The sequence below is a fragment of the Cnephaeus nilssonii genome, assembly GCF_951640355.1.
Source record: "Cnephaeus nilssonii genome assembly, chromosome: 21".
Classification (NCBI taxonomy): Eukaryota; Metazoa; Chordata; class Mammalia; order Chiroptera; family Vespertilionidae; genus Cnephaeus; species Cnephaeus nilssonii.
Window position 1 is genome coordinate 24,933,976 of NC_137092.1, and position 22,077 is coordinate 24,956,052.

Consider the following 22,077-nt stretch of genomic DNA (forward strand, 5'->3'; position numbering starts at 1 on the left):
GGGTGAGTTGCCTCTTTTGCCGTCTCTCTCTTCCCACCTTAGCCTGTGATTGCAACCCCTACGGGACCTCGCGGCAGCAGAGCGGCTGCAGCCCCGTGACCGGCCAGTGCGACTGCCTGCCTCACGTCACCGGCCGGGACTGTGGAGCTTGCGAACCTGGATTCTACAACCTGCACAGCGGGCAGGGCTGCCAGAGGTGAGGCGTCAGGGGCCTTTGGTAGAAGTGACCGTCGCTTTTTTTCATCGGAAGCGATGAATGTTCACGCGTTGTCGTCGGCTTGACTCTGTTCAGGAGTTACTCGAGTGCCTGACATGGGAGGCAGTACCGGAGAGCTGTAATGAAGCTAATGGGGGGCAAGGCGAGATGCCGAGGCCCCGGCTGGGTCAGCCTCACCTGAGCGGCATTTTAAAAATACACAAATGACAAGGTCCTTTCAGAGATGTTTAGACTCAGACCTCCAGAGCGGCAGTTGGGGAATTCTTGTTTTCAAAACTCCTGGTCAGGGCCTAGGAGGCGCCACGTCGGAGAGCCACAGGCGGTGGCTTTAGTGGTGGAATAACAGTGTTTGTGTGCTGGCTTAGGAAAAGAAGTTCCGAATAGAATTCCTGAAAATTACTTGAACCTCAGGGGCTCAGTAGTCCTCAACATTCTGTTTTCTGTTATAAATTATATCAGTTTTATGCTGAAAGGGGAAAAAAAGAAGTTTGCTTCAAGTCTGTGTTTTTTTGTGTGTTTTTTTTTTAACCTGAGAAATGTCCTGTATTCATTTCAGGTGTGACTGCCATGCTCTGGGTTCCACCAACGGACAGTGTGACATCCGCACTGGCCAGTGTGAGTGCCAGCCGGGCATCACCGGTCAGCACTGCGAGCACTGTGAGGTCAACCACTTTGGCTTTGGACCCGAAGGCTGCAAACGTAAGGGGTGTCGATGGCACTGAACTCTTAAGTCTCCCCTAATTCTAGCTGGGACCGTAAGTCCAGAGAGAACTCTGACAGCCCCCGTCTCCCCGACGGCTCACAGCCAGGGCCGTCCCTCAATCATCATCTTTGCTTTATTCCATGAATATTAATTATCCTTTTCTCAAACTCTGGGGATTGAGAGCCTCTCTGGTTTCTTTGCAGCCACCCTCTGTGTGTCTTCTTTTATTATGTTCCTGATTCTTCCTTTTGCCAGTCTTTCATTTTCCCAAAGAAAAGCCTCCCTTTGGTTACTGAGTGTCCCACTGTGCTCAGTAAAACATGTTATTGATCACATTCTTAGTGCAGATGATGAAACGGTGAGGGAGTCTGCTCAGAACTATTTGTTGACTTGCTGGCTGCAGTTGCTTCCCACCCTTGGGGCACTTTTGGTGCAGTTACATGTAAACAGCTGCTGCTCCTTGGCATAAACACTTGCCTGGAATTAGGCCTCAGAACAGTGTGGGGTTTGCTTGCTGAATTCCTTCATTTCTCCTGTGGAACGCAGCATAAGTCATTGACTTTCTGCTCAGAGAACAAAGTGAGGAAACAGACCAGCAAATAATATAATACAAGCATTAGCGTTTGGGTTTTCTAGCTCCTTAGTGAGAGAAATATTAAACAGCGGAGAGAAGACTTCTCCAAGTGCACGGAAAGGGCTCTGATCTGTTTAATAGACTAATTTCTGTAATTATTGAGTGACATGAAACGTGTCCCCCTCCAAAGGATGTACATTTTACTTTAAAATTTATTTTTGTTATAAAAATGTCTGTATTCTCAACTAAGTAGACTTTACCATTTAAATTCTAAGTCAGCCTGTTTAAAAAAAAGGTCTACTTATCATGATATTACAGTCAGTTTATTGGTAGCCTGAGTTCAGAGAAAATGCACTCTTCCTTCTTTTCCTTATCCTGTCCTTTTTTGCCTTTATTCTGCAGCCTGTGACTGTCACCCTGAGGGGTCCCTTTCACTCCAGTGCAAAGACGATGGTCGCTGTGAATGCCGAGAAGGCTTTGTGGGAAATCGCTGTGACCAATGCGAAGAGAACTATTTCTACAATCGGTCTTGGCCTGGCTGCCAGGAATGTCCAGCATGTTACCGGCTGGTGAAGGATAAGGTGAGCTGCCAACAGTGCACTCATTCATTCATTCATTCACTCACTCACAATGCAGATGTTGAATGGCCACTCCCTGCGCATTGAGCTCTAGAGAAAAAATGGTGCACAAGGTAGACACAGTACCTGCTCTCAAAGACTCAGGCTCCAGTTGGGAGATAAAGTATAAACATTAAATAAAGAAATCCTAACAGATAAGTGCCCAAAAGAATAGAGACCAAAAATATAATAATAATAATAACTGGGGGAGCTACTTTATCCAAGGCCTCTCGAAAGAGATTCACTTCAGGTGAGATCTTAAGAATAAGAAGGAACAAGCAAGTGGAGGGTAGGCTGTTTCAGGCAGAGGGAACACGGGTACCAAAGCCTCAACACTGGGAGGTGCCTGGAGCCCGCCGAATGAGGAGAGAGCAGTCTGTGCTGAGACTGGAGAGGTAGGTAGAGACAGTTTATGACTGGAGCCCGCCGAATGAGGAGGGAGCAGTCTGTGCTGAGACTGGAGAGGTAGGTAGAGACAGTTTATGTTGCACGCGTTGACCAGAGTAAGGAATTTAGATCCTATACCAAATCAAATGGGAATGTACCGAAGAGTTTTAAGCTAGGAAATCCGACTCATCTTTTAAGACCACACTGACGGCTACGTGAAGAATGATGGCAAAGGGGAAGCCTAGATTGAACTGGATAAACGTGTATGTTTGTGGGGTAAGTCAGTACAGCGGGCAAGCATTGGGAAAGAGGAGGATCGGGATGGATGTTGGGTATTTTGCTGAAGGTAGCTGGAGGCATTATTTATTGAGATGACTCAGAACAGATTTAAGAGGAAAAAATCGAGAGTATAATTTTGGATGTTAAGTTGAGATACCTATCGGAGAGCCAAGTGGAGATATCAGGAAGGTAATCTAAAGGGCAAGGGAGAGGTAGAACTGGAGAGTCCTCAGCACATAGTGTTTAAAGTCAAAGTAGTGAAGTACAGCACAGGAATAGTGTTGATAACATTGTAATATATGGTGCCAAGTGGGTACTGGAAATACCAGGGGAACACTTTGTAAACTGTATGATTGTCTAACCACAGTACTGTACACCTGAAACTAATACAAAATAATATTGAATGTAAACTGTAATTGAAAAATAAAATTTGTATTTATTAATTAAATACAAATAAAAATGAAGTCAATGGAATGGGCATGCATGGAGTGTCTGGACCTACTTGTTATAGAGTGCCCTCTGTGTTGTATTCCTGCAGGAAGTACAGTTGAGTTCTTCTGAAATACCTGTATGTCCTACATCTTCCTCTTCTCCCTTCATTATATTTAGGTTGCTGATCATCGAGTGAAACTTCAGGAATTAGAGGCTCTCATGGCAAACCTTGGTACTGGGGGTGAGGTGGTGCCGGATCAAGCCTTCGAGGATCGACTGAAGGAAGCAGAGAGAGAGGTGATGGACCTCCTTCGTGAGGCTCAGGATGTCAAAGGTACGCAGGATCCAACGGGGGGTAATTTCCGTGAGGCAAGCCAGTCTTAATTCAAGGTGAATTTGTATGGTTTTATAAAATTACTTCTTGATTTTTAAACTATTTGTAGCCTTACAAGAACCTGTCAACTCAATGGTTTAAGTAAACATAAAAAATTCTCCAAACACATCAAAAAGGATTAGACATTAAAATTCTGTTTCATAAATTTTTTTCATTACAACTTGTTCTAAATAGTTTCTTTAAAAATCATTAAAGGTGTGCATTATTTTAAGTAGAAAATTGTAGCATTGGTTTTCTATCATTCTAGTGAGTAAGAGTTTATGTTAGGCACTGCTTTATTATTTTCTTAGAAAGGACTCTTGTGAGGAAAAGTTATGGACTGTGGGTATTGGCTAAACAGATACTGAATGTATAACACTTAGTATTTACAAAAGCAAAGATTGGAAATTAGTGTCTACTTGGGGAATTTTCTAATTAATTAGCAAGCATATGTGCTAGTATATATAAAAGTATATATTTTACATATTATGTGCATCTTTAATATCATTCCCAATTTGGTAGACCAGTTCTATGTACATTATCTGATGAGACCTGTGACAGGCAGCAAAGGGGTTGACTTAAGATTAAGGAAACAATTGAGTAGACACTTTATTGACTTCACAAGAAACAGTTTTTGAAACTTTGAAAGTAAAAGACTTTAAAAAAATGTTATTTTAAATAGTTTACTTGCTTTTTAAAATCACTTTAGATTTTTACTTCTTACTCTGAATTAGCTCTTTCCTACATTTGGACAAGTTCTTTCCTACATGTATTGAGTGCCTCTCGTAGGCCAAGCATTGTGCTAAGCAGCAATAATGAAAAGATGAGTAAGGTGCTCACCATCCGGCTGAGGTCACTCGGCTTGGGGCTCTCCATCTCTGAGATGCCCAGTTCACAGACACTCACAGTAAATGCGCGTTAACATTATCACACTTGGGACCGCCATGATGGACTTCCCTGCTGAGTGTGTGAATTTGTATCCACGTGGCGTTAGAGAAGTCTTCCTGTTAGAGTTCAGGTCAACAAAAACTTAGTAGATGGCTTATTTCTTATTGTCAGTATCTAATATCTAGAATTTTGACTCCATAAAAATTATTGATATAGAGAAGGAAGTAATTGGATGCATCCGCTTTTGGCCGGGTAAATTTTATATGAGAATCCAGAATTTGTTCTGTGAGGTAAATTTTTAAGGAAAATAAAACGAGATGTCAAGAGCGTTTGTCCACGCTAGGGTTTTTTTTGTTTGTTTGTTATTTGCTTTGATTGTAACGTTTTAAGTCGTGACTACACATTAGGACTGGGGATATAGTGATGAGTGAGAGAGAGGATCTCGGAGTCAAGTGGGGCAGACAGACACTGTGATGAATGTAACTGGGCACAGTCATGACTGACTGGCTCTGCCGATGGGGAAACTTGTCAGGAAGCTGCTGTGTTTGGAAGAGTAAGGATGACGAGTGCCTCGGATGCTCTGTGAGGTGACGTGTCCCCCGACCCTTCCAATAATCCATGCACCTTCTTCTGCATTGCCCTTGCAGATGTGGACCAAAATTTGATGGATCGCCTCCAGAGAGTGAATAACTCCTTATCCAGCCAAATTAGCCGCTTACAGAATATCCGGAATACCATTGGAGAGACTGGAAACTTGGCTGAACAAGCGCGTGCCCGGGTAGAAAGCACAGAGCAGTTGATTGAAATTGCGTCCAAGGAACTTGAGAAAGCAAAGATTGCTGTTGCCAACGTGGTGAGTGAGTGTGATGCTTTGAGGTGGGGGCGGGAGAACCCTTTGGTAATTTGTAGCAGGTCTGTTACAGTCAGTGGAGTGTTCACTCCTTCAGCTAACTTGACTCCTGTGTCTTTTTATGTGTCTCTAAACATGGAGCAAGAAAACCACATTGCTCACAGTAGTCATGAAACAGTTATCAGGAACTGGATCCAGAACCAAAGCTACATCTGGGTCCTTTCTCTAGCTTTGTTCTTTCTATGGCACTAGGCAATTGTAGTTTCTTTTATCCTTTCCCGAAACTAGAAGTAATAACTACAATCAAGGATGCTGCTATTAAAGATCTCTGAAATTAAGAAGAGGCATTCTTTTTGCTAAATGACACTAATAACAATTTAGTTTTGCCTGGCCAGTATGGCTCAGCGATTGAGCATGGACCCATGAACCGGGAAGTCTGGTTCCATTCCTGGTCAAGGGCACATGCCCGGGTTGCTGGCTCGATCCCCAGTAGGGGGCCGTGCAGGAGGCAGCCGATCAAATGATTCTCTCTCATTGATGTTTTTCTCTCTCTCCCCTCCTCTCCCTTCCTCTCTCAGAAATCCATGAAAACACATTTTTTTAAAATTTAGTTTTGACACTTGCTTTATTAAAATTAAATAATTCAGTCCTTTAAAGTTAGTGTTTTGTTTATTTCTTCTTCAGTCAATCACTCAGCCAGAGTCCACGGGGGACCCGAACAACATGACCCTTTTGGCCGAAGAGGCGCGAAGGCTTGCAGAACGGTAATGGCCAGACCCCTGTTCACGGGTCAAGTTGTGGCTTTTCTTGTGGTGTGTTCCCGCATCCTGCACCCGCAAGCTCTTTCCACATCACCCTCCCTCGCAACATTGGCTCTCTTTTCTGGAATGTTATCAGCTACATGTGCTCTTTTCTTCCCTTCCTTTGAAATTAGAATATTTACTTTGGATATTAGAGTATGATGGCTTGAAGGGAAATTATGTTTGCACATCTGAAAAAAATAACATTGTTAGATGTTTAATTTCAAAACCTTAAAGTTAATAGATAACTAAGAAGCTCGGCAGAATTTAGTTATTTTTAACAAAAATGTTTAATTTTCAAGTTTCAGGAAAAACCATTTACTAAGCCACAGTACATTTGAAAATCAGCCAAAGAAAACAGACCATTTCATTCCTGATTTTTTTAAAAAATTAAGTGTAATGTAATTTCTTAAGAACACTTTAAATTGTAGAGGGCATCAAGTTAAAAAAAATTTTTTTTAAATAAAATTGCTGGAATATATGCTCCGTAAGGGCAGGCATTTTTGTGTTTTATATACTGCCTAAAGTCCCCAGTGCCTAAAACAATGTGTGGCATACAGTAAGCACTCAATAACATGTTTGTTGAATGCATTGCAGAACAGCTGTCAACCTCATGGCTGCTTCAGGAAGCCTGAGGTTGGAATTTTATCCCCGGTGTCCAGAGCAATTACATTGGCATTTTGCTGAAACGTGTGCAAATGTGAATGTGTGAGCTGTGTCCTTTAGTTCATAGAGCATTCCTGGTCTCATAGCTGGATTTTCTGATTAAAAGAAGACAGCTGAAAACAGTATGGAAAGCTCCCAAGAAAATTAGGTCTTGGAGATCATTTTATTCCAGTGTACTTCATACGTGAATTTTGAAGGAAAGTTTATCATACCAACATGAACGGCTACCTACTGCAGTGTGACATTGCAGTATAAAACAAAATTTTAGAGCTGAAGAAAAATACCTTAGCGGTTACCCATCTGAAATGCATTTATTTGGCTGGAGAGCCTGTTGATATGTTCCTTGCCATTTGGTGTTGAGTTGCTTTTCTTGGCCAGTAGTGGGGTTGCATGTAAGAAATCTGAATAGTCAAAGCTATTTCAAGACTGTGTAGTAAATGAACCAGAGTAGGTCTGGGATTTGTGTTTATGAGTAGATATAGGTGTTCCTGCTAGCAGACATGGTTTTATATATAAATCACTCTTAAATAATTGTAGTTAAGTTTTTGAAGAAATATAAACATTTGTTCCTATAAATTTTATACCATTAATTTTCTTGGAAAATACCATTTTCTTAGATTACAGAATGCTACTTGTAAACTCAGGCCCACTAAAATGATTGCAAATTTCCAAATGTATAAGATTTTCTAGTATTTGTAGATGCATATATACATTAGTATGTGTAATAAGGTAAGCATTCCCTACGTTCTACTGCTTTCCCCATCAGATGGCTCTGTTTCATGGTTTATTTTTTCTTATATGTTATACAGCCATAAACAAGAAGCTGATGACATTGTCCGGGTGGCCCAGACAGCCAATGACACATCAACTGAAGCATATAATCTGCTTTTGAGGACACTGGCAGGAGAAAATCAAACAGCATTGGAGATTGAAGAGCTTAATAGGAAGTGAGTGAAATCTAAAAGTGGCTTATAGCCATTCAGGTGTTCTTGTAAGTAACACCAGTTCAATGAAAAATCAAATGCTGGCGGATTCAGGGCATGCGTTCACGCACTAAGGTTTCTTCTGCTTGTCCTGCTTTTCACCTGGTCCCACAATTAGAGCTGGGGATGTAGAACCATGGAGATATTATTTGGTCCAATTACTGTAACTGCAGAAAACGATAACAAGACTAGCCATGATACTTAAAACTGCATAAATGAAAACAGAAGAAGAAAAGAATCATAACAGACAGGAAATACACTTGAGTTACAAATATTTAAAAAGTGTCGCTATGAGAAAGTATAAGGTAAACCAAATGTTATGAATGGAATTGATGAGATGAAATGTAAACTTTAGCTGTGTTGGTATTAAACAATAGCAGTTTAAGGCGGCATTTTCTTTGAGGTTTTCGAAATACTTTTGTTAGTGATTTAAATGGAAATGAATCCGCTTAATATTAAGATGCCAAAAGCAACTGAGTTTTTCATGAAATCCCATCTCTTGTCCCTTAGGTATGAACAAGCGAAGAACATCTCCCAGGATCTAGAGAAGCAAGCGGCCCGAGTGCACGAGGAGGCCAAAAGGGCCGGTGAGAAAGCTGTGGAGATCTATGCCAGCGTGTCCCGGCTGTCGCCTGTGGACTCGGGGGCCTTGGAGGTATGGGGTTGACAACCTGTGTGCACAGGGCTTTGGTTGTCGCTGTGTCACTCCTCCCTACACACACACACACACACACACACACACACACACACACACACACAGTTGGGGTGAGAGCTATTCTGACCAGCCCACAACTGTCCACCCATGGACTCACCGCCAAGGCGAGTTCTATTTTAGATACATAATAGAACTGATTGAGGTAAAGAATCCTGTGATTATAAACATTAAATAGCAAAGACTACTTTAGTGATATGAATAGTCACCCCTAAGTCTTTAATATAAATCCAAATGGTAACATATTTGGATTAATTAAAGCAGAGTACACCTAGATCGTCACTCCCAGGCACTACCTGGTTGAGAACGAGAGAGAAATAAAAGAGAATGGTTTAAATGAAAAAATTACATCAGGATGCTCAAAGTCAGGTAAAATATTTTGGAATTGGTAGTAGTATTTTACTTCATCTGTACTCTAATCATAAATCCTCATACCAGGCTCTGGATAAATGGTATATATACAGTATGTATGTATGTATGTATATATATATATATATATATATATATATATATATATATATATATATATACACACACATATATATTAACTTTTAAACTTAAAATTTATCATATTACACTTCTTACATCCACAGTGTCGACTTTATTTTTATCATAAAGGTTTAGATCTCTTCAGATATGTGTATACTGTATCATTCCACATATGTGAAATTTGAGAATAGGCAAAACTAATTGATGATACTAAAAATCAGACTGGTGGCAGCTGCATTATTGGAAAGATGGGTGTGGAAATTGACTGGAAAGAGATACAAGGGAATTTCCTGGGGAGGAAATATTCTGTATCCTGATTGGGGTGTTGGTTATAGGTAAATATATTTATCTAGATTCATCAAACTAAACATTGTGCATTTCACCACGTGTAAAGTATGCCTCAATTTTAAAATAAGGTCCATATTTTGATCTATGCTGTTCTTTTAAGAGTACCTATTAAGTATTATAGAGTAGCTAAGCCTACCTCTTCATCTGTTTGATATAAAATGGAATGGTCTTACTTGCTTCTCACAGAATGAGGCAAATAAGATAAAGAAGGAAGCTGAGGATCTGGATCGTCTGATTGACCAGAAGTTAAAAGATTATGAGGACCTCAGAGATGACATGAGAGGGAAGGAGTTTGAAGTGAAGAAACTTCTGGAGGGCGGCAAGGTCGAACAGCAGGTCGGTTTGATTTGCAGGTTGCTTCATTCCTTGGGGCAAAATCTGAAACCATCCAAGTGTAAGCTGTGTCTGTAATGTCACCCCAGTAGCAGAGGCAGCAAAGCATGGCATACTCAGAGCAGGGCCTGTGCGGGATGCCCAGGCCCAGCCTGCTCGGTGCTGGCGAGTCTCAGGGTGGCTGCCTGGCTGTGCCTGATCTGTTAGGGGAGAGGGGGTTCACCTTGGCTGGTTTGGCCTCTGATCGGCCATGTGCTTGCAGACCGCCGACCAACTCCTGGCTCGAGCTGATGCTGCCAAGGCTCTTGCAGAAGAAGCTGCTAAACGGGGACGAAATACCTTACAAGAAGCCAATGACATTCTCAACAACCTGAAAGGTATGTAAGGGTCAGATAACAAGGGTCACAGGGTCAATTTGTATGCTTCCTCCACAAGGGCGAGTTCTTTTTTATTTTATTTTAACCATGCGATTCTTTGAAAAATAATAGTTATCCCCACTTACCTGTGGGGGATATGTTTCAAGATACCCCCCACCCCCCATGGATGCCTGAAACCACAGATAGTACCCAACCCTAGATATATACATACCTATGATAAAGTTTGATTTATAAATTAGGCACAGTAGGAGGTTAACAACAATAACTACTAATAAAATAGGACAATTATAACAATATACTGTACTAAAAGGAATTGAATGTGGTCTCTCTCAAAATACCTTCCTGTATTCCACATACGGCATGATACCCTAGGTTGGATAAAGGGATGATTCACATCAGAATAGTTCGAAATTTCTTTTTTTAATACGTTTTTATTGATTTTTAGAGAGAGAGGAAGGGAGAGGGATAGAGAGATAGAAATATTGATGATATAGAAACATCATCAATCGGCTGCTTCCTGCATGCTCTCTATTTGGGATCAAGCCTGCAACGTGGGCATGTGCCCTGACCAGGAATTGAACCAGTGATCTCTTGGTTCCTGGGTCAAAGCTGAACCACTGAGCCACGCGGGCTGGGAAAAACTTAGGAGTTGTTTGTTTATAGAATTCCCTATTTAATATTTTTGGACTGTGATTAACAGCAGATAACTGAAACTGTGGAAAGCAAAATCACAGATAAGGGGGAAACTATTGTAGTATAATAAATTCTGTATACTGTCATCCATATTCAATAGTTATGGTTTTTACTGCACTTAATTCATCCCCCAATATCCATCTTACCTTTTTTTTTTTTAATCCTCACCCAGGATATGTTTTTATTTATTTTCTGGGGGAAGAGAGAGAAACATCAATGTGAGAAACACCGATTGGTTACCTCCTATATGTACCCCAACTGGTGATCAAACCCGCAACCTGGGTATGTGCCCTGACAAGGAATCTAACCTGAAACCTTTCTGGTGTACAGGACGACGCTCCAACTGAGCCATCTAGCCAGGGCTCACTTTCCTTTTTTTCTGAAGTATTTCAAAGGAAAAAAAAAAAAAAACAGAGCTCATGTCATCTCACTCCTGCATACTTCAATATGGGAAAAAAAATGAAACTTTTTTTGGTAGGCTCACTTACTTAACCTAGATATGCCTATTTAGCTAACCTCTCTTGGTAAATGGAGATTACCTTTAATTTTCTCTGCCAGTTGCATCTCAATATTTGTGTTTTCTTTTCTCGCCCAAATTAAAAGAAGAAACGTTCTGAATTCACTGTGTAGTCCTGGATTTGTTTCTGATAAAGTAGCCACAGGCTCTATGAATACTAATGCTTAACACGAGGATGGTTGAATGTAGGGTCCCATTGTCAGTGGGGTTGAGTTAGAATCGCCAATCCCCGTCTCACTGTGAACCCTTGGGGAAATTACCTACCTCTTTAATCCTCAGTTTTCTCACATATAAAAATGGCACAATGCCTGCATCACAGACACAACGAAGCTCTTCACTCAGCACCTAGCACATAGTGAACACAAGGAAACTGCAGTTTTTAGTATTGGTTGAGGTGGTAGTGATGGCGTGCCCAGCACTCTGCCTGAAAATACACTTCTCAGGTAAGAATTTGCCTTCTAGAGCTAGATGTTCATTCCTCTGACTCTCCTGCGTAGAGCTGTGTGCTTTGTTCTTCTGAGATTTCAGTCCATGCTGCTTTCATTTTCTCCCCTGACTTTCCTTGTCTACACTAATAAAAGAGAAAGATGCAAATTAACCATACATTCGTGATGCCCACCAGCCAATCAGGAGTGAGTATGCAAATTAACCCAAAAATATGGCAGGGTAATTTGCATACACAGGTGCCCAGCGGCCGGGGGCAGTCCGCACCGCCCCAGCCGCTCCGGGCCTGTGGGAAGGCGGAAAGGCGGCTCTGGGCCAGAGCAAAGATAGAAAGGTGGCTCTGGGCTGGAGCAAAGCCGGAAAGTCGGCTCCGGCCTGAGCAAAGGCAGTGCCGGCAGCCAGGGGAAAGAAGGCCCATTCTTGCGTGAATCTTCGTGCATCGGGCCTCTAGTTTGTAATATAAAACCCAGTCTCAGCTCCCTGAAAGCTTCCCTTTGGTTTGTTGAGTGTCTATTTCAAATGCATTCCTTGAACTTGTTTTAGACTTTGATAAGCGAGTGAATGATAACAAGACTGCTGCAGAGGAGGCACTAAGGAGAATCCCCGCCATCAACCAGACCATATTTGAAGCCAATGAAAAGACGAGGGAGGCACAGCTGGCCCTGGGCAATGCAGCAGCGGACGCCACAGAGGCTAAGAACAAGGCCCACGAGGCGGAGAGGATCGCCAGCGCTGTCCAGAAGGTGTGTGTTTGCCTCTTCTCGAAACAAAGTCTTTGCTAATGTGTTTCTTGAGTTATTTTCCTATTTCTTTCCAGAAACTCAAGAGCCCTGGTAAAAGTTTCCTTGGCCTCAGTAAAATGATCTTAAACTAACCTTGTCATTTTTTATTTTTTTTTACGAGGCATTAGAGTAGGCAACTCCTCTGATCTAGGAGGGAGAATCATTGAAAAGGTCTTTGACTAAAATTTCTACTGTCTCAGTGGCAGGATCTGAGTTTGTGAGCAGGTAGATGGCTTCAGGGACCCATAGAGCCCCTTCCTACAAAAAAAATTAGGCTCTTCTGAAATCAGGACAGTTCTTTGACCTGGACAGTTGACCTTTTTTTTCAATCTTGTATAGAGTGCCAAGTCAATACATCTTTGAAGCTGCTCATTCAAGCATATTGGCCATACCTAAGCCCCACCTGTTTAGAATTCCTGTAGCTGCCATTGCTGGCTTCTTCTACTCATTGTCCGGCTGGCTTTTTTCCTACCTACAGGTCAATCTACATGATTTATTAGGAGGATTGGTACTGATTCTAATATTACATATTTGAGAATCACACACATTTTTAGTTTCTTTAGAACAGTCAGTTTCCGCTTAACTGAATTGTATGAAATATTCCTGCTTCAGGATTATGGTCTTTTTGTACATTATGATGAGCTGCCAAGTAGAACAAGGCCAGCCTTGAATTTAAAATGTATCCAAATGAAAGAACCTAATCAATATGATGTGGTGGAAAATGTGCCCCATTAAAATGTTCAGCATTTGCCAGCTCTGTGAACTCAACTAACAATGGGAATAGTAGAAGACAAAAATAAACAATAAACTCAATATGCAAGTCAACATCCAATATAAACTACTGCCCTATTCTTTCTGGATTGTATTTTTGATCCATTTGACAGGTTAATGGTGTGGGTGTTTTTTTAACCATTCTTTCTTTTGTACTTAGAATGCTACCAGCACCAAGGCAGAAGCTGAAAGGACTTTTGCAGAAGTGACAGACCTGGATAATGAGGTGAACAATATGTTGAAACAGCTACAAGAAGCAGAAAAGGAGCTGAAGAAAAAACAAGATGACGCGGACCAGGATATGATGATGGCGGGGATGGTAAGCGACATTGACATAGGTGCTCATGGGCAGAAAGGGAAGGGTATTTCATAAAAAAAGAGTCTCTTTCATATGGATTTTCGTTTCTCATTGTGTTTTCTAGTCAGGAATTGGGTTAGTAACTTACATAGAAGACAAAGAATTTGGATGTTCTGCCAGGTGGTTGCACAATTGTCCTGTCCCAAAGCTGCTCTCAGTTAAAATCAAAACATTGTTTTGCACATCTGAGGCTTTAGGGTATTCCACAGTATGTGTTTATATTTTTGAATGGATAATTCATAGAGGGTATAAAGTAAAAAAGGAACAAAGAAGGATGCAATGAAAAGTCAATTTCCTTCCTGCTCTTGTTCTCCCAGCCACTTGCTCCCTTGAGGCAAAAACCTGCTTCTTGTGGAAAAGGACATTTTTTGAAGCTGGCAAACCATCCCAAACTTGCATCCCATTGAATTGTTCCCCTTTTGTGTGATAACACCATTTGTAACGAAGTTGACTTGGGAATGCACAGCCCAACCAAAAACGGTTGATGCTGTATTTAGTTTTTGAAAGACTTTAATGAAGCCACAGTGGACATACTCCTTCCCAGTTCCATCTGATCACAGTCACAGGAATGATAGACGTGAACTCATTTCGTTATGCACTTCCAGTCCTGCTAAAAAACAGGCCCTTGGCTGTGGGTCATTTTCGCCTTGGGATGGGAAGGAGAAATACTAGGCAGTTCATCTAGGTAGAGAAGACTTTAAGGAAGTGATAACAGGAAGCATCCCTGTGCAAACACCCTGTTTTATGCATTTTTTTATGGTTGGTTTTTGTTTTTTTTGAATTGTCTTCATTTTCCGTAGTAAGGTGTGGCCCAACTGGAAATTCACATCTAGTAAAAATAGGTGTTTCTCATTGAGGGTCTCCAGATTTCATCTGTAATCTGGTTGTAGAAACATTAGTTTTAGATCCTGTTAGAAGAAGAAGGCTGTATTTTTTCTATCTTTTTAAAAAAATATATATTTTTATTGATTTCAGAAGGGAGTGAGAGAGCTAGAAACATCAATGATGAGAGAGAACCATTGATCGGCTGCCTCCTGCACGCTCCCTACTAGGGATCGAGCCTGCAACCCGGGCATGTGCCCTGACTGGGAATCGAACCGTGACCTCCTGGTTCATAGGTCGACGCTCAACCACTGAGCCATGCTGGTCGGGCAAGAAGACTGTATTCTTGTTAAGCTTCCAAAAAGGGCCTGGACTCTATTCAAAGGGTGGAAAGAAGATCCATTTTTTGTTGTTGTTCCTTTCAGTAAATAATTTCTAAGGAGCACAGTGCACCATCACATACAGTATCCTATCTACATTTTTATCAATGCTAAAAAGCCAGCATTGGGCCAGTATTGTGACTTGGTGGTTTGTTTGTATTTTTTAACCAAAAGAGCACAGGCTCCTGGTTGTTCCCAGAAGGGGCAGCAGGGCCAGGGCAGCAGCACTGCTCTCGGCCACAGCTCGGTCCTTCGTGCACGGAGCAGCCTGCAAAGGCTCCGGAGGAACGGCTGACGGTGATTTCCACAGAGATTAATCATTGATTTGGGATTAATGTGAAGGTTTTTACCCCTTGCTTTTTTTCTTTTTCTTTTTAAAATGTTGACATTGTTTCCAAAAATTTAACGTTGTCTTGACCCCAAAACTTAAGAAAAACATTTATGTGGCAGGGACTTCACAGCCACTCGCTTGTGTCCTGAGAGATTTATTTCTGAGAGCATCTGTGTTCTGATATTTGGACACGTCCTCTTCCCTGGCCTACTCCTGTGACTCATGCACAAGTGTATTTATTCATGTTTCCTGGAATTTTCCCAATTATATTTATCTTCGGTTGATTTTTAAAATGTAAATTGTTTTGGCCCTGTGTGTGTGTGTGTGTGTGTGTGTGTATGTATGTGTGTGTGTGTGTGTGTGTGTGCGCGCGCGCGCGTGCATGGCAGGTTGGGGAGACAATTATAGAAGAGTGTCACTTGATTATGAAAGTTTTCTGAAGATAGGACATTTCTAATAATCAAGCTCCTAAGAGTGTCCTGAAAGACATGTTTTAGGTCTAAAATGTAGTTTTTGTGCTCATTCTTTAAAAATAACTTGTTTCTGCCTGATGGATTTTATTATGAATATAACTCCATGTGTTTTTGAGTGAGAGAGTGAGAGAAGGAGATACTGTTGATCTTTGAAATACAAACACAATTAGTGTAGGCATACTGAGTGCCTATTCATGACTGTTATATGTATTAAAAAATAGCAACATCCTCAACATGAAGATAGACCCGTCCCCGACCCCCACCCAAAAAAACAAACCAAAAAAAAAGCCCTGCAGTGAGAGATTGAGGTTTTATGAGTTAGGAAAATGAGATTAGTTGGCTCATTGGGGAAGAAGTGCTTCAAGCAGATGAAAGCATATGGTCGGGACAGGTGTATCATTTATCCTTTCCCCCCCACAGGCCTCTCAGGCTGCTCAGGAAGCCGAGATCAATGCCAGAAAGGCCAAGAACTCCGTCTCCAGCCTCCTCAACCTTATTAACAGCCTCTTGGAGCAGCTGGGTGAGTAGCCATAGTGTCTATGAGGGAATCTCCGAATTCTTTGTACTGTTCTTGGGCTCTGATGTAGTTGATTCAAAACCAGACATTATATATGATGCAAATTTTGTGTGAACTGAATCTTGACTTTTGGTTGTATTACTTCAGTTAGTACGTACAAGGTCCTTCCAGAGAATCTGACTCGGTATTGAGTCTGACAGTGGTCCCAGGACTCAACAGAAGTTTGGAGATGTGTTGCCAGCAGGGGTGGCTCATTTATGATTGAGGTTTAGGATCCAGTCGAACCGTGATTGTCCTTTAGCTCATCCTGCTGGCAGAGTCTGTAAAGGATTTCAGTGATGCGATAAAAGAACACTTTCGACTGGTTGTGATGCCACTGCCTGGAATTCTCTTCATTTGCCGATGGAAGGAGAATCTGATGAGGTGACACTTATATGTCAAAAGGAAAAAAAAGGCTTGATTTTTTTTTCAAGGAAATATAAGCATACTGGAACCCTCTTTTCATCCAGCTTGATAGAGAGCAGGCTTCCTATAAGACAGATCTCCTTTGTCACTGGCCTTCATCATAAAGTGGGAAACTGTAGTCCGCACAGCTCTGTACAAGGCATTCATTCATTTCCTAGCCTTTAAAGTTTGGCAGTGTTTTTTTGGGCGGAGTGGGGGTATATTTTTTATCTGTCTCAAATGTCAAGAATAATAAATGGTGTGCTAGCAGATGGGTTTGAAAATGAAAGTTAGCTAAAAGAGGTCGATTTTTGTGGAAGAAAGAGCTGGATTTTAAAGTTCGTCGGACTTGGGTTGGAGTCTTTGCTTTGTTGCCCAGAAGCTGTGCAAACTTGGGCAAATTACTTAACATCTGAGAATCCCTGATGTCACATGGCCTTGTGAGCAGTTAATCAAGCACAGCATGTATGAAGTGCTGACTTGTGTGTGGAAGTCTGCTTCCATTTATTATTGAAGCAGTTCCTTTCCAAAGAACCTCTCTTCCTTGCTGATTTTAAAGTGAAGCTTTGCCGAAATGAGTCAGCATTTCAGCCCTGGCCATTGCCCACAGGGCTCCTCGTGGTGTCTAACTCTTGAGAGCAGGACATGACTCCCAGAACCAGCTCAGCTTCCCTGGAACCTCAGCGCTGAGGCTCAGGGTTCTAGCCCAAAGGGGTTTGTGTATATTAGAGGGCACTGAAATGACACACAGGTTACATGGAAAAAGTACTAAATGCCACCAGATGACCTTCAAAACCACAGCAAGGTTTAAGGTCTAGAACAAAACCACAGCAAGGTTTAAGGTCCTAAGGCTGGGCACTTAGGAAACATTTCACAAAAACCATTTTCTCAGAAAATGCATCCAGCCCAGTATTCAGTATACACTCTCCCCCTTCCTGCCGGGTGGGTCGGCGTGGTGCTTGGCTTGCCTTGCGGATGCCCTTGCACGACAGGACAAGTCCCATTCGCAGGCCGCCTTTTCGTAGTGGCAGCTGCGGGGCTCTGTGAAAAGGCCAGGGGTACTTGTGGAGTGAAGGCATAATCCTTTCTGAACGCGTCTGTTCTCTTCTGGGTCCTCTCTGACTCTACAGGCCAGCTGGACACCGTGGACTTGAACAAGCTCAACGAGATTGAAGGCACCCTGAACAAAGCCAAAGACGAAATGAAAGTCAGCGATCTAGACAGGAAAGTGTCCGACCTGGAGAATGAAGCCAGGAAGCAGGAGGCTGCCATCCTGGACTACAACAGGGACATCGAGGAGATCATGAAGGACATCCACAACCTGGAAGACATCAGGAAGACCTTACCCTCCGGCTGCTTCAACACCCCGTCCATCGAAAAGCCCTAGTGCCTTCCTTCAGGGCTGGCAGGCAGTCCTCCCGCCGGGAGCCACTGTGAGGCCGGGGCGTGCCTCCACACAAAGATGACATTTTCAGACCCCCACTTCTCTGCTGCTCGCCACCGCTGTCCTTTTGAACCAGGAAAAGTCACAAAGTTTAAAGAGAAGCAAATGAAACATCGTGAATCGGGAACCAAGGGTTTTATCTAACAAAGTCTCTCTTCCACTTACGGCGCTCCCATACCCACACTTTCCCTTCCGAGTCGCGCAAGGACGTGTCCTCATGCAGAGGCCTCCTCCAGTGGCGTGCACACTTCGTGGGAACCCTTGCGTGCCGGGGCTGGGCAAGTAGCCCTCCCTTTCTCACTGGTGCCAACAGAACCTCCTCCGCCCCAGTCCTCTCGTTTCTATGAAGGAAAAGTTTGGCTGCTCATTGTAGCATTGTGATGGCCAGTATAGCCAGCCTATAGCTAAAGAAAATGCATCCACGTCTCCTGCCCCTCCTCCTCGTAAGCAAAAGTAACTAAACCTCCTGTGCCAAAGGTATTGGTCCTTTAGAAGGTCGAGAGCCGTCACCACTTGCTTTAGCTACTTTGAGTATAGGACACTGAGCCATCCCCGGGTAAGGATGCAATTGTTCACGACAGTCTCCGGGAGAATATGGGGCCGAACATCTTCTCCTATGTTAACAATTGACTAGGAAGATAAACATTCTTCAGATCCTTGGGCAGCTGATCATTTCAATCTGGATGGGCAGCTTGTACTTGCCACTAGACATCCTTTGATATTCCTATCAATGGAATCTATGCAGAAGAAATAGGGATATGATAACCACTAAAGTTGTTTATTTTTTTCCCCCCAAATCTGATTCTTAGAGCTTTGTGTTAGTGTGTTGGTATGGGAACTAGTGTTGTTATCTGGCAGAGAATAGTTGGTCCCTAAGATCTTGACAAAACACAAGAAAAACAAGCCCCCGTCTTTTCTAGCGAAGGGATAAAACTTAGGTCAGTTTTTGTTGTCAGGATCCCATGTGTCCATTTTTCTTCCATTGGGAAGAGATGACATATTTGATCCTTAGCCTCATTTTTTTTTCTTCTGACGTTCCCATCGTCTAGAATTCCTCAAAACACGTGTTTGCCAAATCCAGGTGGCAAATACTTGCCCTCAGTAGTTCATACAGCTGCCAACACCATCTAGTTCCTGCACTTTGTGATTTTAAACCCACTCTAACCCTTCCCTCTAAGTTTCGAGGGAAGACCCTTACATGGAGTTTCCTAGTGGGCTTCTCAACTTTTGATCCTCAGCTCTGTGGTTTTCTTTTAAGATCACAGTGTGACAATTCCCTGCCACACGGCCCCTTCCTCCTACCAACCTGCCTTTGAGATTCATATATCGCCTTTAACACTATGCAACTTCGTACTTTGCGTAGCGGGGGAAAGAAACTATTATCTGACACACTGGTGCTATTAATTATTTCAAAATTTATATTTTTGTGTGAATGTTTTTTTTTGTTTTTGTTTATCATGATTATAGAGTAAGGAATTTATGTAAATATACTTGGTCCTCTTTCTAGAATGGCACTGTCTGTTCACTTCTCTCCACTTCTCCTCGTCCCGGGCACAATGTGTCTGATTACCTCCGCCCCTTCCATCGGCAGTTCTCCGGATTGTACCTGGTCCATCCCTTCGCTCTTTGCCTTGTGTTTGCAGCATGCCCATTCTCTCACGCGAACATCAATCAGCCTGCTTTCCTCCAGCCGCAGCCAGCATCCCAGTCCCTCGCCCCCCCCTCACCCCCCCCCCCCCGTTCCACTGCAGCCCTGGGGATCCTAAACGGCAGCACGGTGTTGCTCTTCACGCCTGCTCCAGAGCAGGAATGCCAGGCTGCCAGGGGATGGAGGGGTGAGGACATTTTGCAGAAGGATAGCTTCAACATCAGTATAGCTCTAGCCAGGGATGAGCTAGAGATGCCCGTTCTGCAATGGTTGGAGCTGGATGGGTCAGTCTTCGGAGAGATTGCGTAATTCCTGAGAGCGCATCAGGGAGGCGCTCCAGATAGAGTGGGAGAGCCGCCTAGCTCAGTTCTGCCCCTTCCCATCTCCCCTTGCGACCAGAGGTGGCTTCACGTGGCACACTCCTAAGCCTTCGCTCTTGCTTCTCTCCTGCTCTCCCAGGACCCATGGCTCCTTGCCAAGTTGTCACAGCAGAGTTTCCTAGCTAGTTCCTCTGGTCAAGTGGCCGTTTCCTAATAGACGCTGTGGTCAAGGTTGCAGGAAGAGGCCTGAGATAGACTGCCAGGGTAGCTTTCCATCCAGCCTCTGGGTCAGGGTCACTCCGGTGAGTCTTGGGCAACAGTGAAATATTTTGATTCTGTTGTTGGCTTCTTTTTTTCTTTTCTTCTCTCCCCCATCTGTGTGGTATATTTGTAAGCAGAATTTTATTTTTTAAATAAAAGTTCTTTATAAGACGATACCTTGATTACACCCCTGCAATATAGCCATTGTTTCATTGTAGAGTTCCAGTTATCTGTATTTTACAATTCAATACAATCGACAGGGTGGCTGCTGCGGAATGCTGGGTGTCACAGGGGCAGAGACAGCTGCTCCCTGGGATTCTGTTTTTAATTCCAACTGTGGCCCTTTTACATGTGCCTTCACCTGAGCTGTTTGCCTTCATTTCTACAGTCTTGCTCTCCAGGGTGGTGAATAAAATGCAACACTTGGCAATTTTTATGTTTTAAAAAACCAGTATTTTATTTATAATAAAATCTGAATATTTGTAACCCTTCACATTTGGTGCGTCTTGAGTATGGGGGCGGGGGGCGTGAGATGTGTTAAACGGTGTTTACTTATTTTCATAAGAACAGTCCTCTCTCTCTCTCTCCCTCTCTCTCTCTCTGTGTGTGTGTGTGTGTGTGTGTGTGTGTGTGTGTGTGTGTATGTGTATGTGTATGTGTGTGTATACATTTTTTTCTCTTACCCTTCTCGGATTGGGATACTTCGGTGTAGCCCAGAGGTTGGCAAGCTTTTTCTGTAAAGAGCTAGATAGCAAATATTTGTCTTAGACTTTGCCGTCCAGACAGTATCTGTTACAGCTGCTCCACCATTGTAGGAGAAAGGCCACCATGGACAGCATGGGAACAGATGAGAGTGGCTGCGTCCCAGTAAAGCTATTTACAAACACAGGCCATGGGCCTGCCATCTGTAGTTTACCCCTGGTGTCGTCTCAGAACTTGATGAATGACTGCTGAGGACTAAATTTTTAAGTTATTTGGGCTTCCTAAATTAGCAGCTGTATGTAACAAGTTGTTTCGTCTTTTGAATACTCACATGTCTTTAGCTAAAGATGGTTTCTTCAGATGATGGGAAACACCCAAACATGGAATAAAAAGAAAGGGTGAGTAAGGAATGTGCTGGACCAGCAGGCCAGGCGTTGCTCATTGTACCTCTGCCCGTCTGGAGGGCTGAGCCGGCTGGAGTCACCTGAGACCAGGTGAGCAGCGTTGGAACTACAGAGACAGCAGGTGGGCTGTGGTTCGCTCTTCAGCGCTGTTGACTGCCCTGCGTTCCCGTGGAGGACATGCCACCTTCCCCGGCTTAGGCGTCATCGTGACTACGTGACCTGTAGTGAAAAGCCGGAGCGCTTCCCTTTCGACTTCCTCTGAGAGCTTTAGAGGGCGTGAGTTACTAGCTCTACACACCTCCTCTTAGTTCGTTTGCAGGATCTGGTTCAAATACAAGTACATCCTTTCTAGTGACTGTGTCAGCGGGATGAGTGGGATTTTAAAAACGTGCTCCTATTCCTTTTGTTTCTGCAGTTTCTCCAAAGTTGGTACCAGCGTAATGTGATTCAAAAAAAAAAAAATCCCCAGAGGCTTACTCTGTAAATAAGCATCGTAGTCCCCAGGGAATCTGAATTCACCAGCTCCATCCATGAAGCTTACAGCGGGATAATGCCGAAGAGGACCCCTGGGACCAAGGGGTCCTGAGGTAGAAAAGCAGGTGGCACCTTCTCCCTAAGGTGAGGAAAGTCCCGGCCCGAGGAAACATCAGATCTCCGCAGGCCCATAGCTCATGGAAACAAGTGAGAAATGGTCAATGGCAGATAGTTTTGCCCATTCACATTAAGCAGATTTAAAGA

General features: G+C 43.0%; 1 protein-coding gene across 1 annotated transcript in view; it reads left to right on the plus strand.

Annotated features, from left to right (window-relative positions):
* The window catches only part of LAMC1 (laminin subunit gamma 1), a 106,224-nt gene extending 85,498 nt beyond the window's left edge, over nucleotides 1-20,726 (plus strand). The window contains exons 15-28 of the mRNA XM_079760546.1: nucleotides 43-196; nucleotides 774-916; nucleotides 1,897-2,075; nucleotides 3,387-3,543; nucleotides 5,118-5,323; nucleotides 6,005-6,084; nucleotides 7,596-7,733; nucleotides 8,280-8,424; nucleotides 9,505-9,654; nucleotides 9,914-10,028; nucleotides 12,226-12,425; nucleotides 13,396-13,554; nucleotides 16,020-16,119; nucleotides 17,691-20,726. Coding sequence (XP_079616672.1) covers nucleotides 43-196; nucleotides 774-916; nucleotides 1,897-2,075; nucleotides 3,387-3,543; nucleotides 5,118-5,323; nucleotides 6,005-6,084; nucleotides 7,596-7,733; nucleotides 8,280-8,424; nucleotides 9,505-9,654; nucleotides 9,914-10,028; nucleotides 12,226-12,425; nucleotides 13,396-13,554; nucleotides 16,020-16,119; nucleotides 17,691-17,947 — 2,183 coding nt within the window. The 3' untranslated portion in view covers nucleotides 17,948-20,726. The remainder of the gene's footprint in view (nucleotides 1-42; nucleotides 197-773; nucleotides 917-1,896; nucleotides 2,076-3,386; nucleotides 3,544-5,117; nucleotides 5,324-6,004; nucleotides 6,085-7,595; nucleotides 7,734-8,279; nucleotides 8,425-9,504; nucleotides 9,655-9,913; nucleotides 10,029-12,225; nucleotides 12,426-13,395; nucleotides 13,555-16,019; nucleotides 16,120-17,690) is intronic.
* Nucleotides 20,727-22,077: the final 1,351 nt, after the last annotated feature.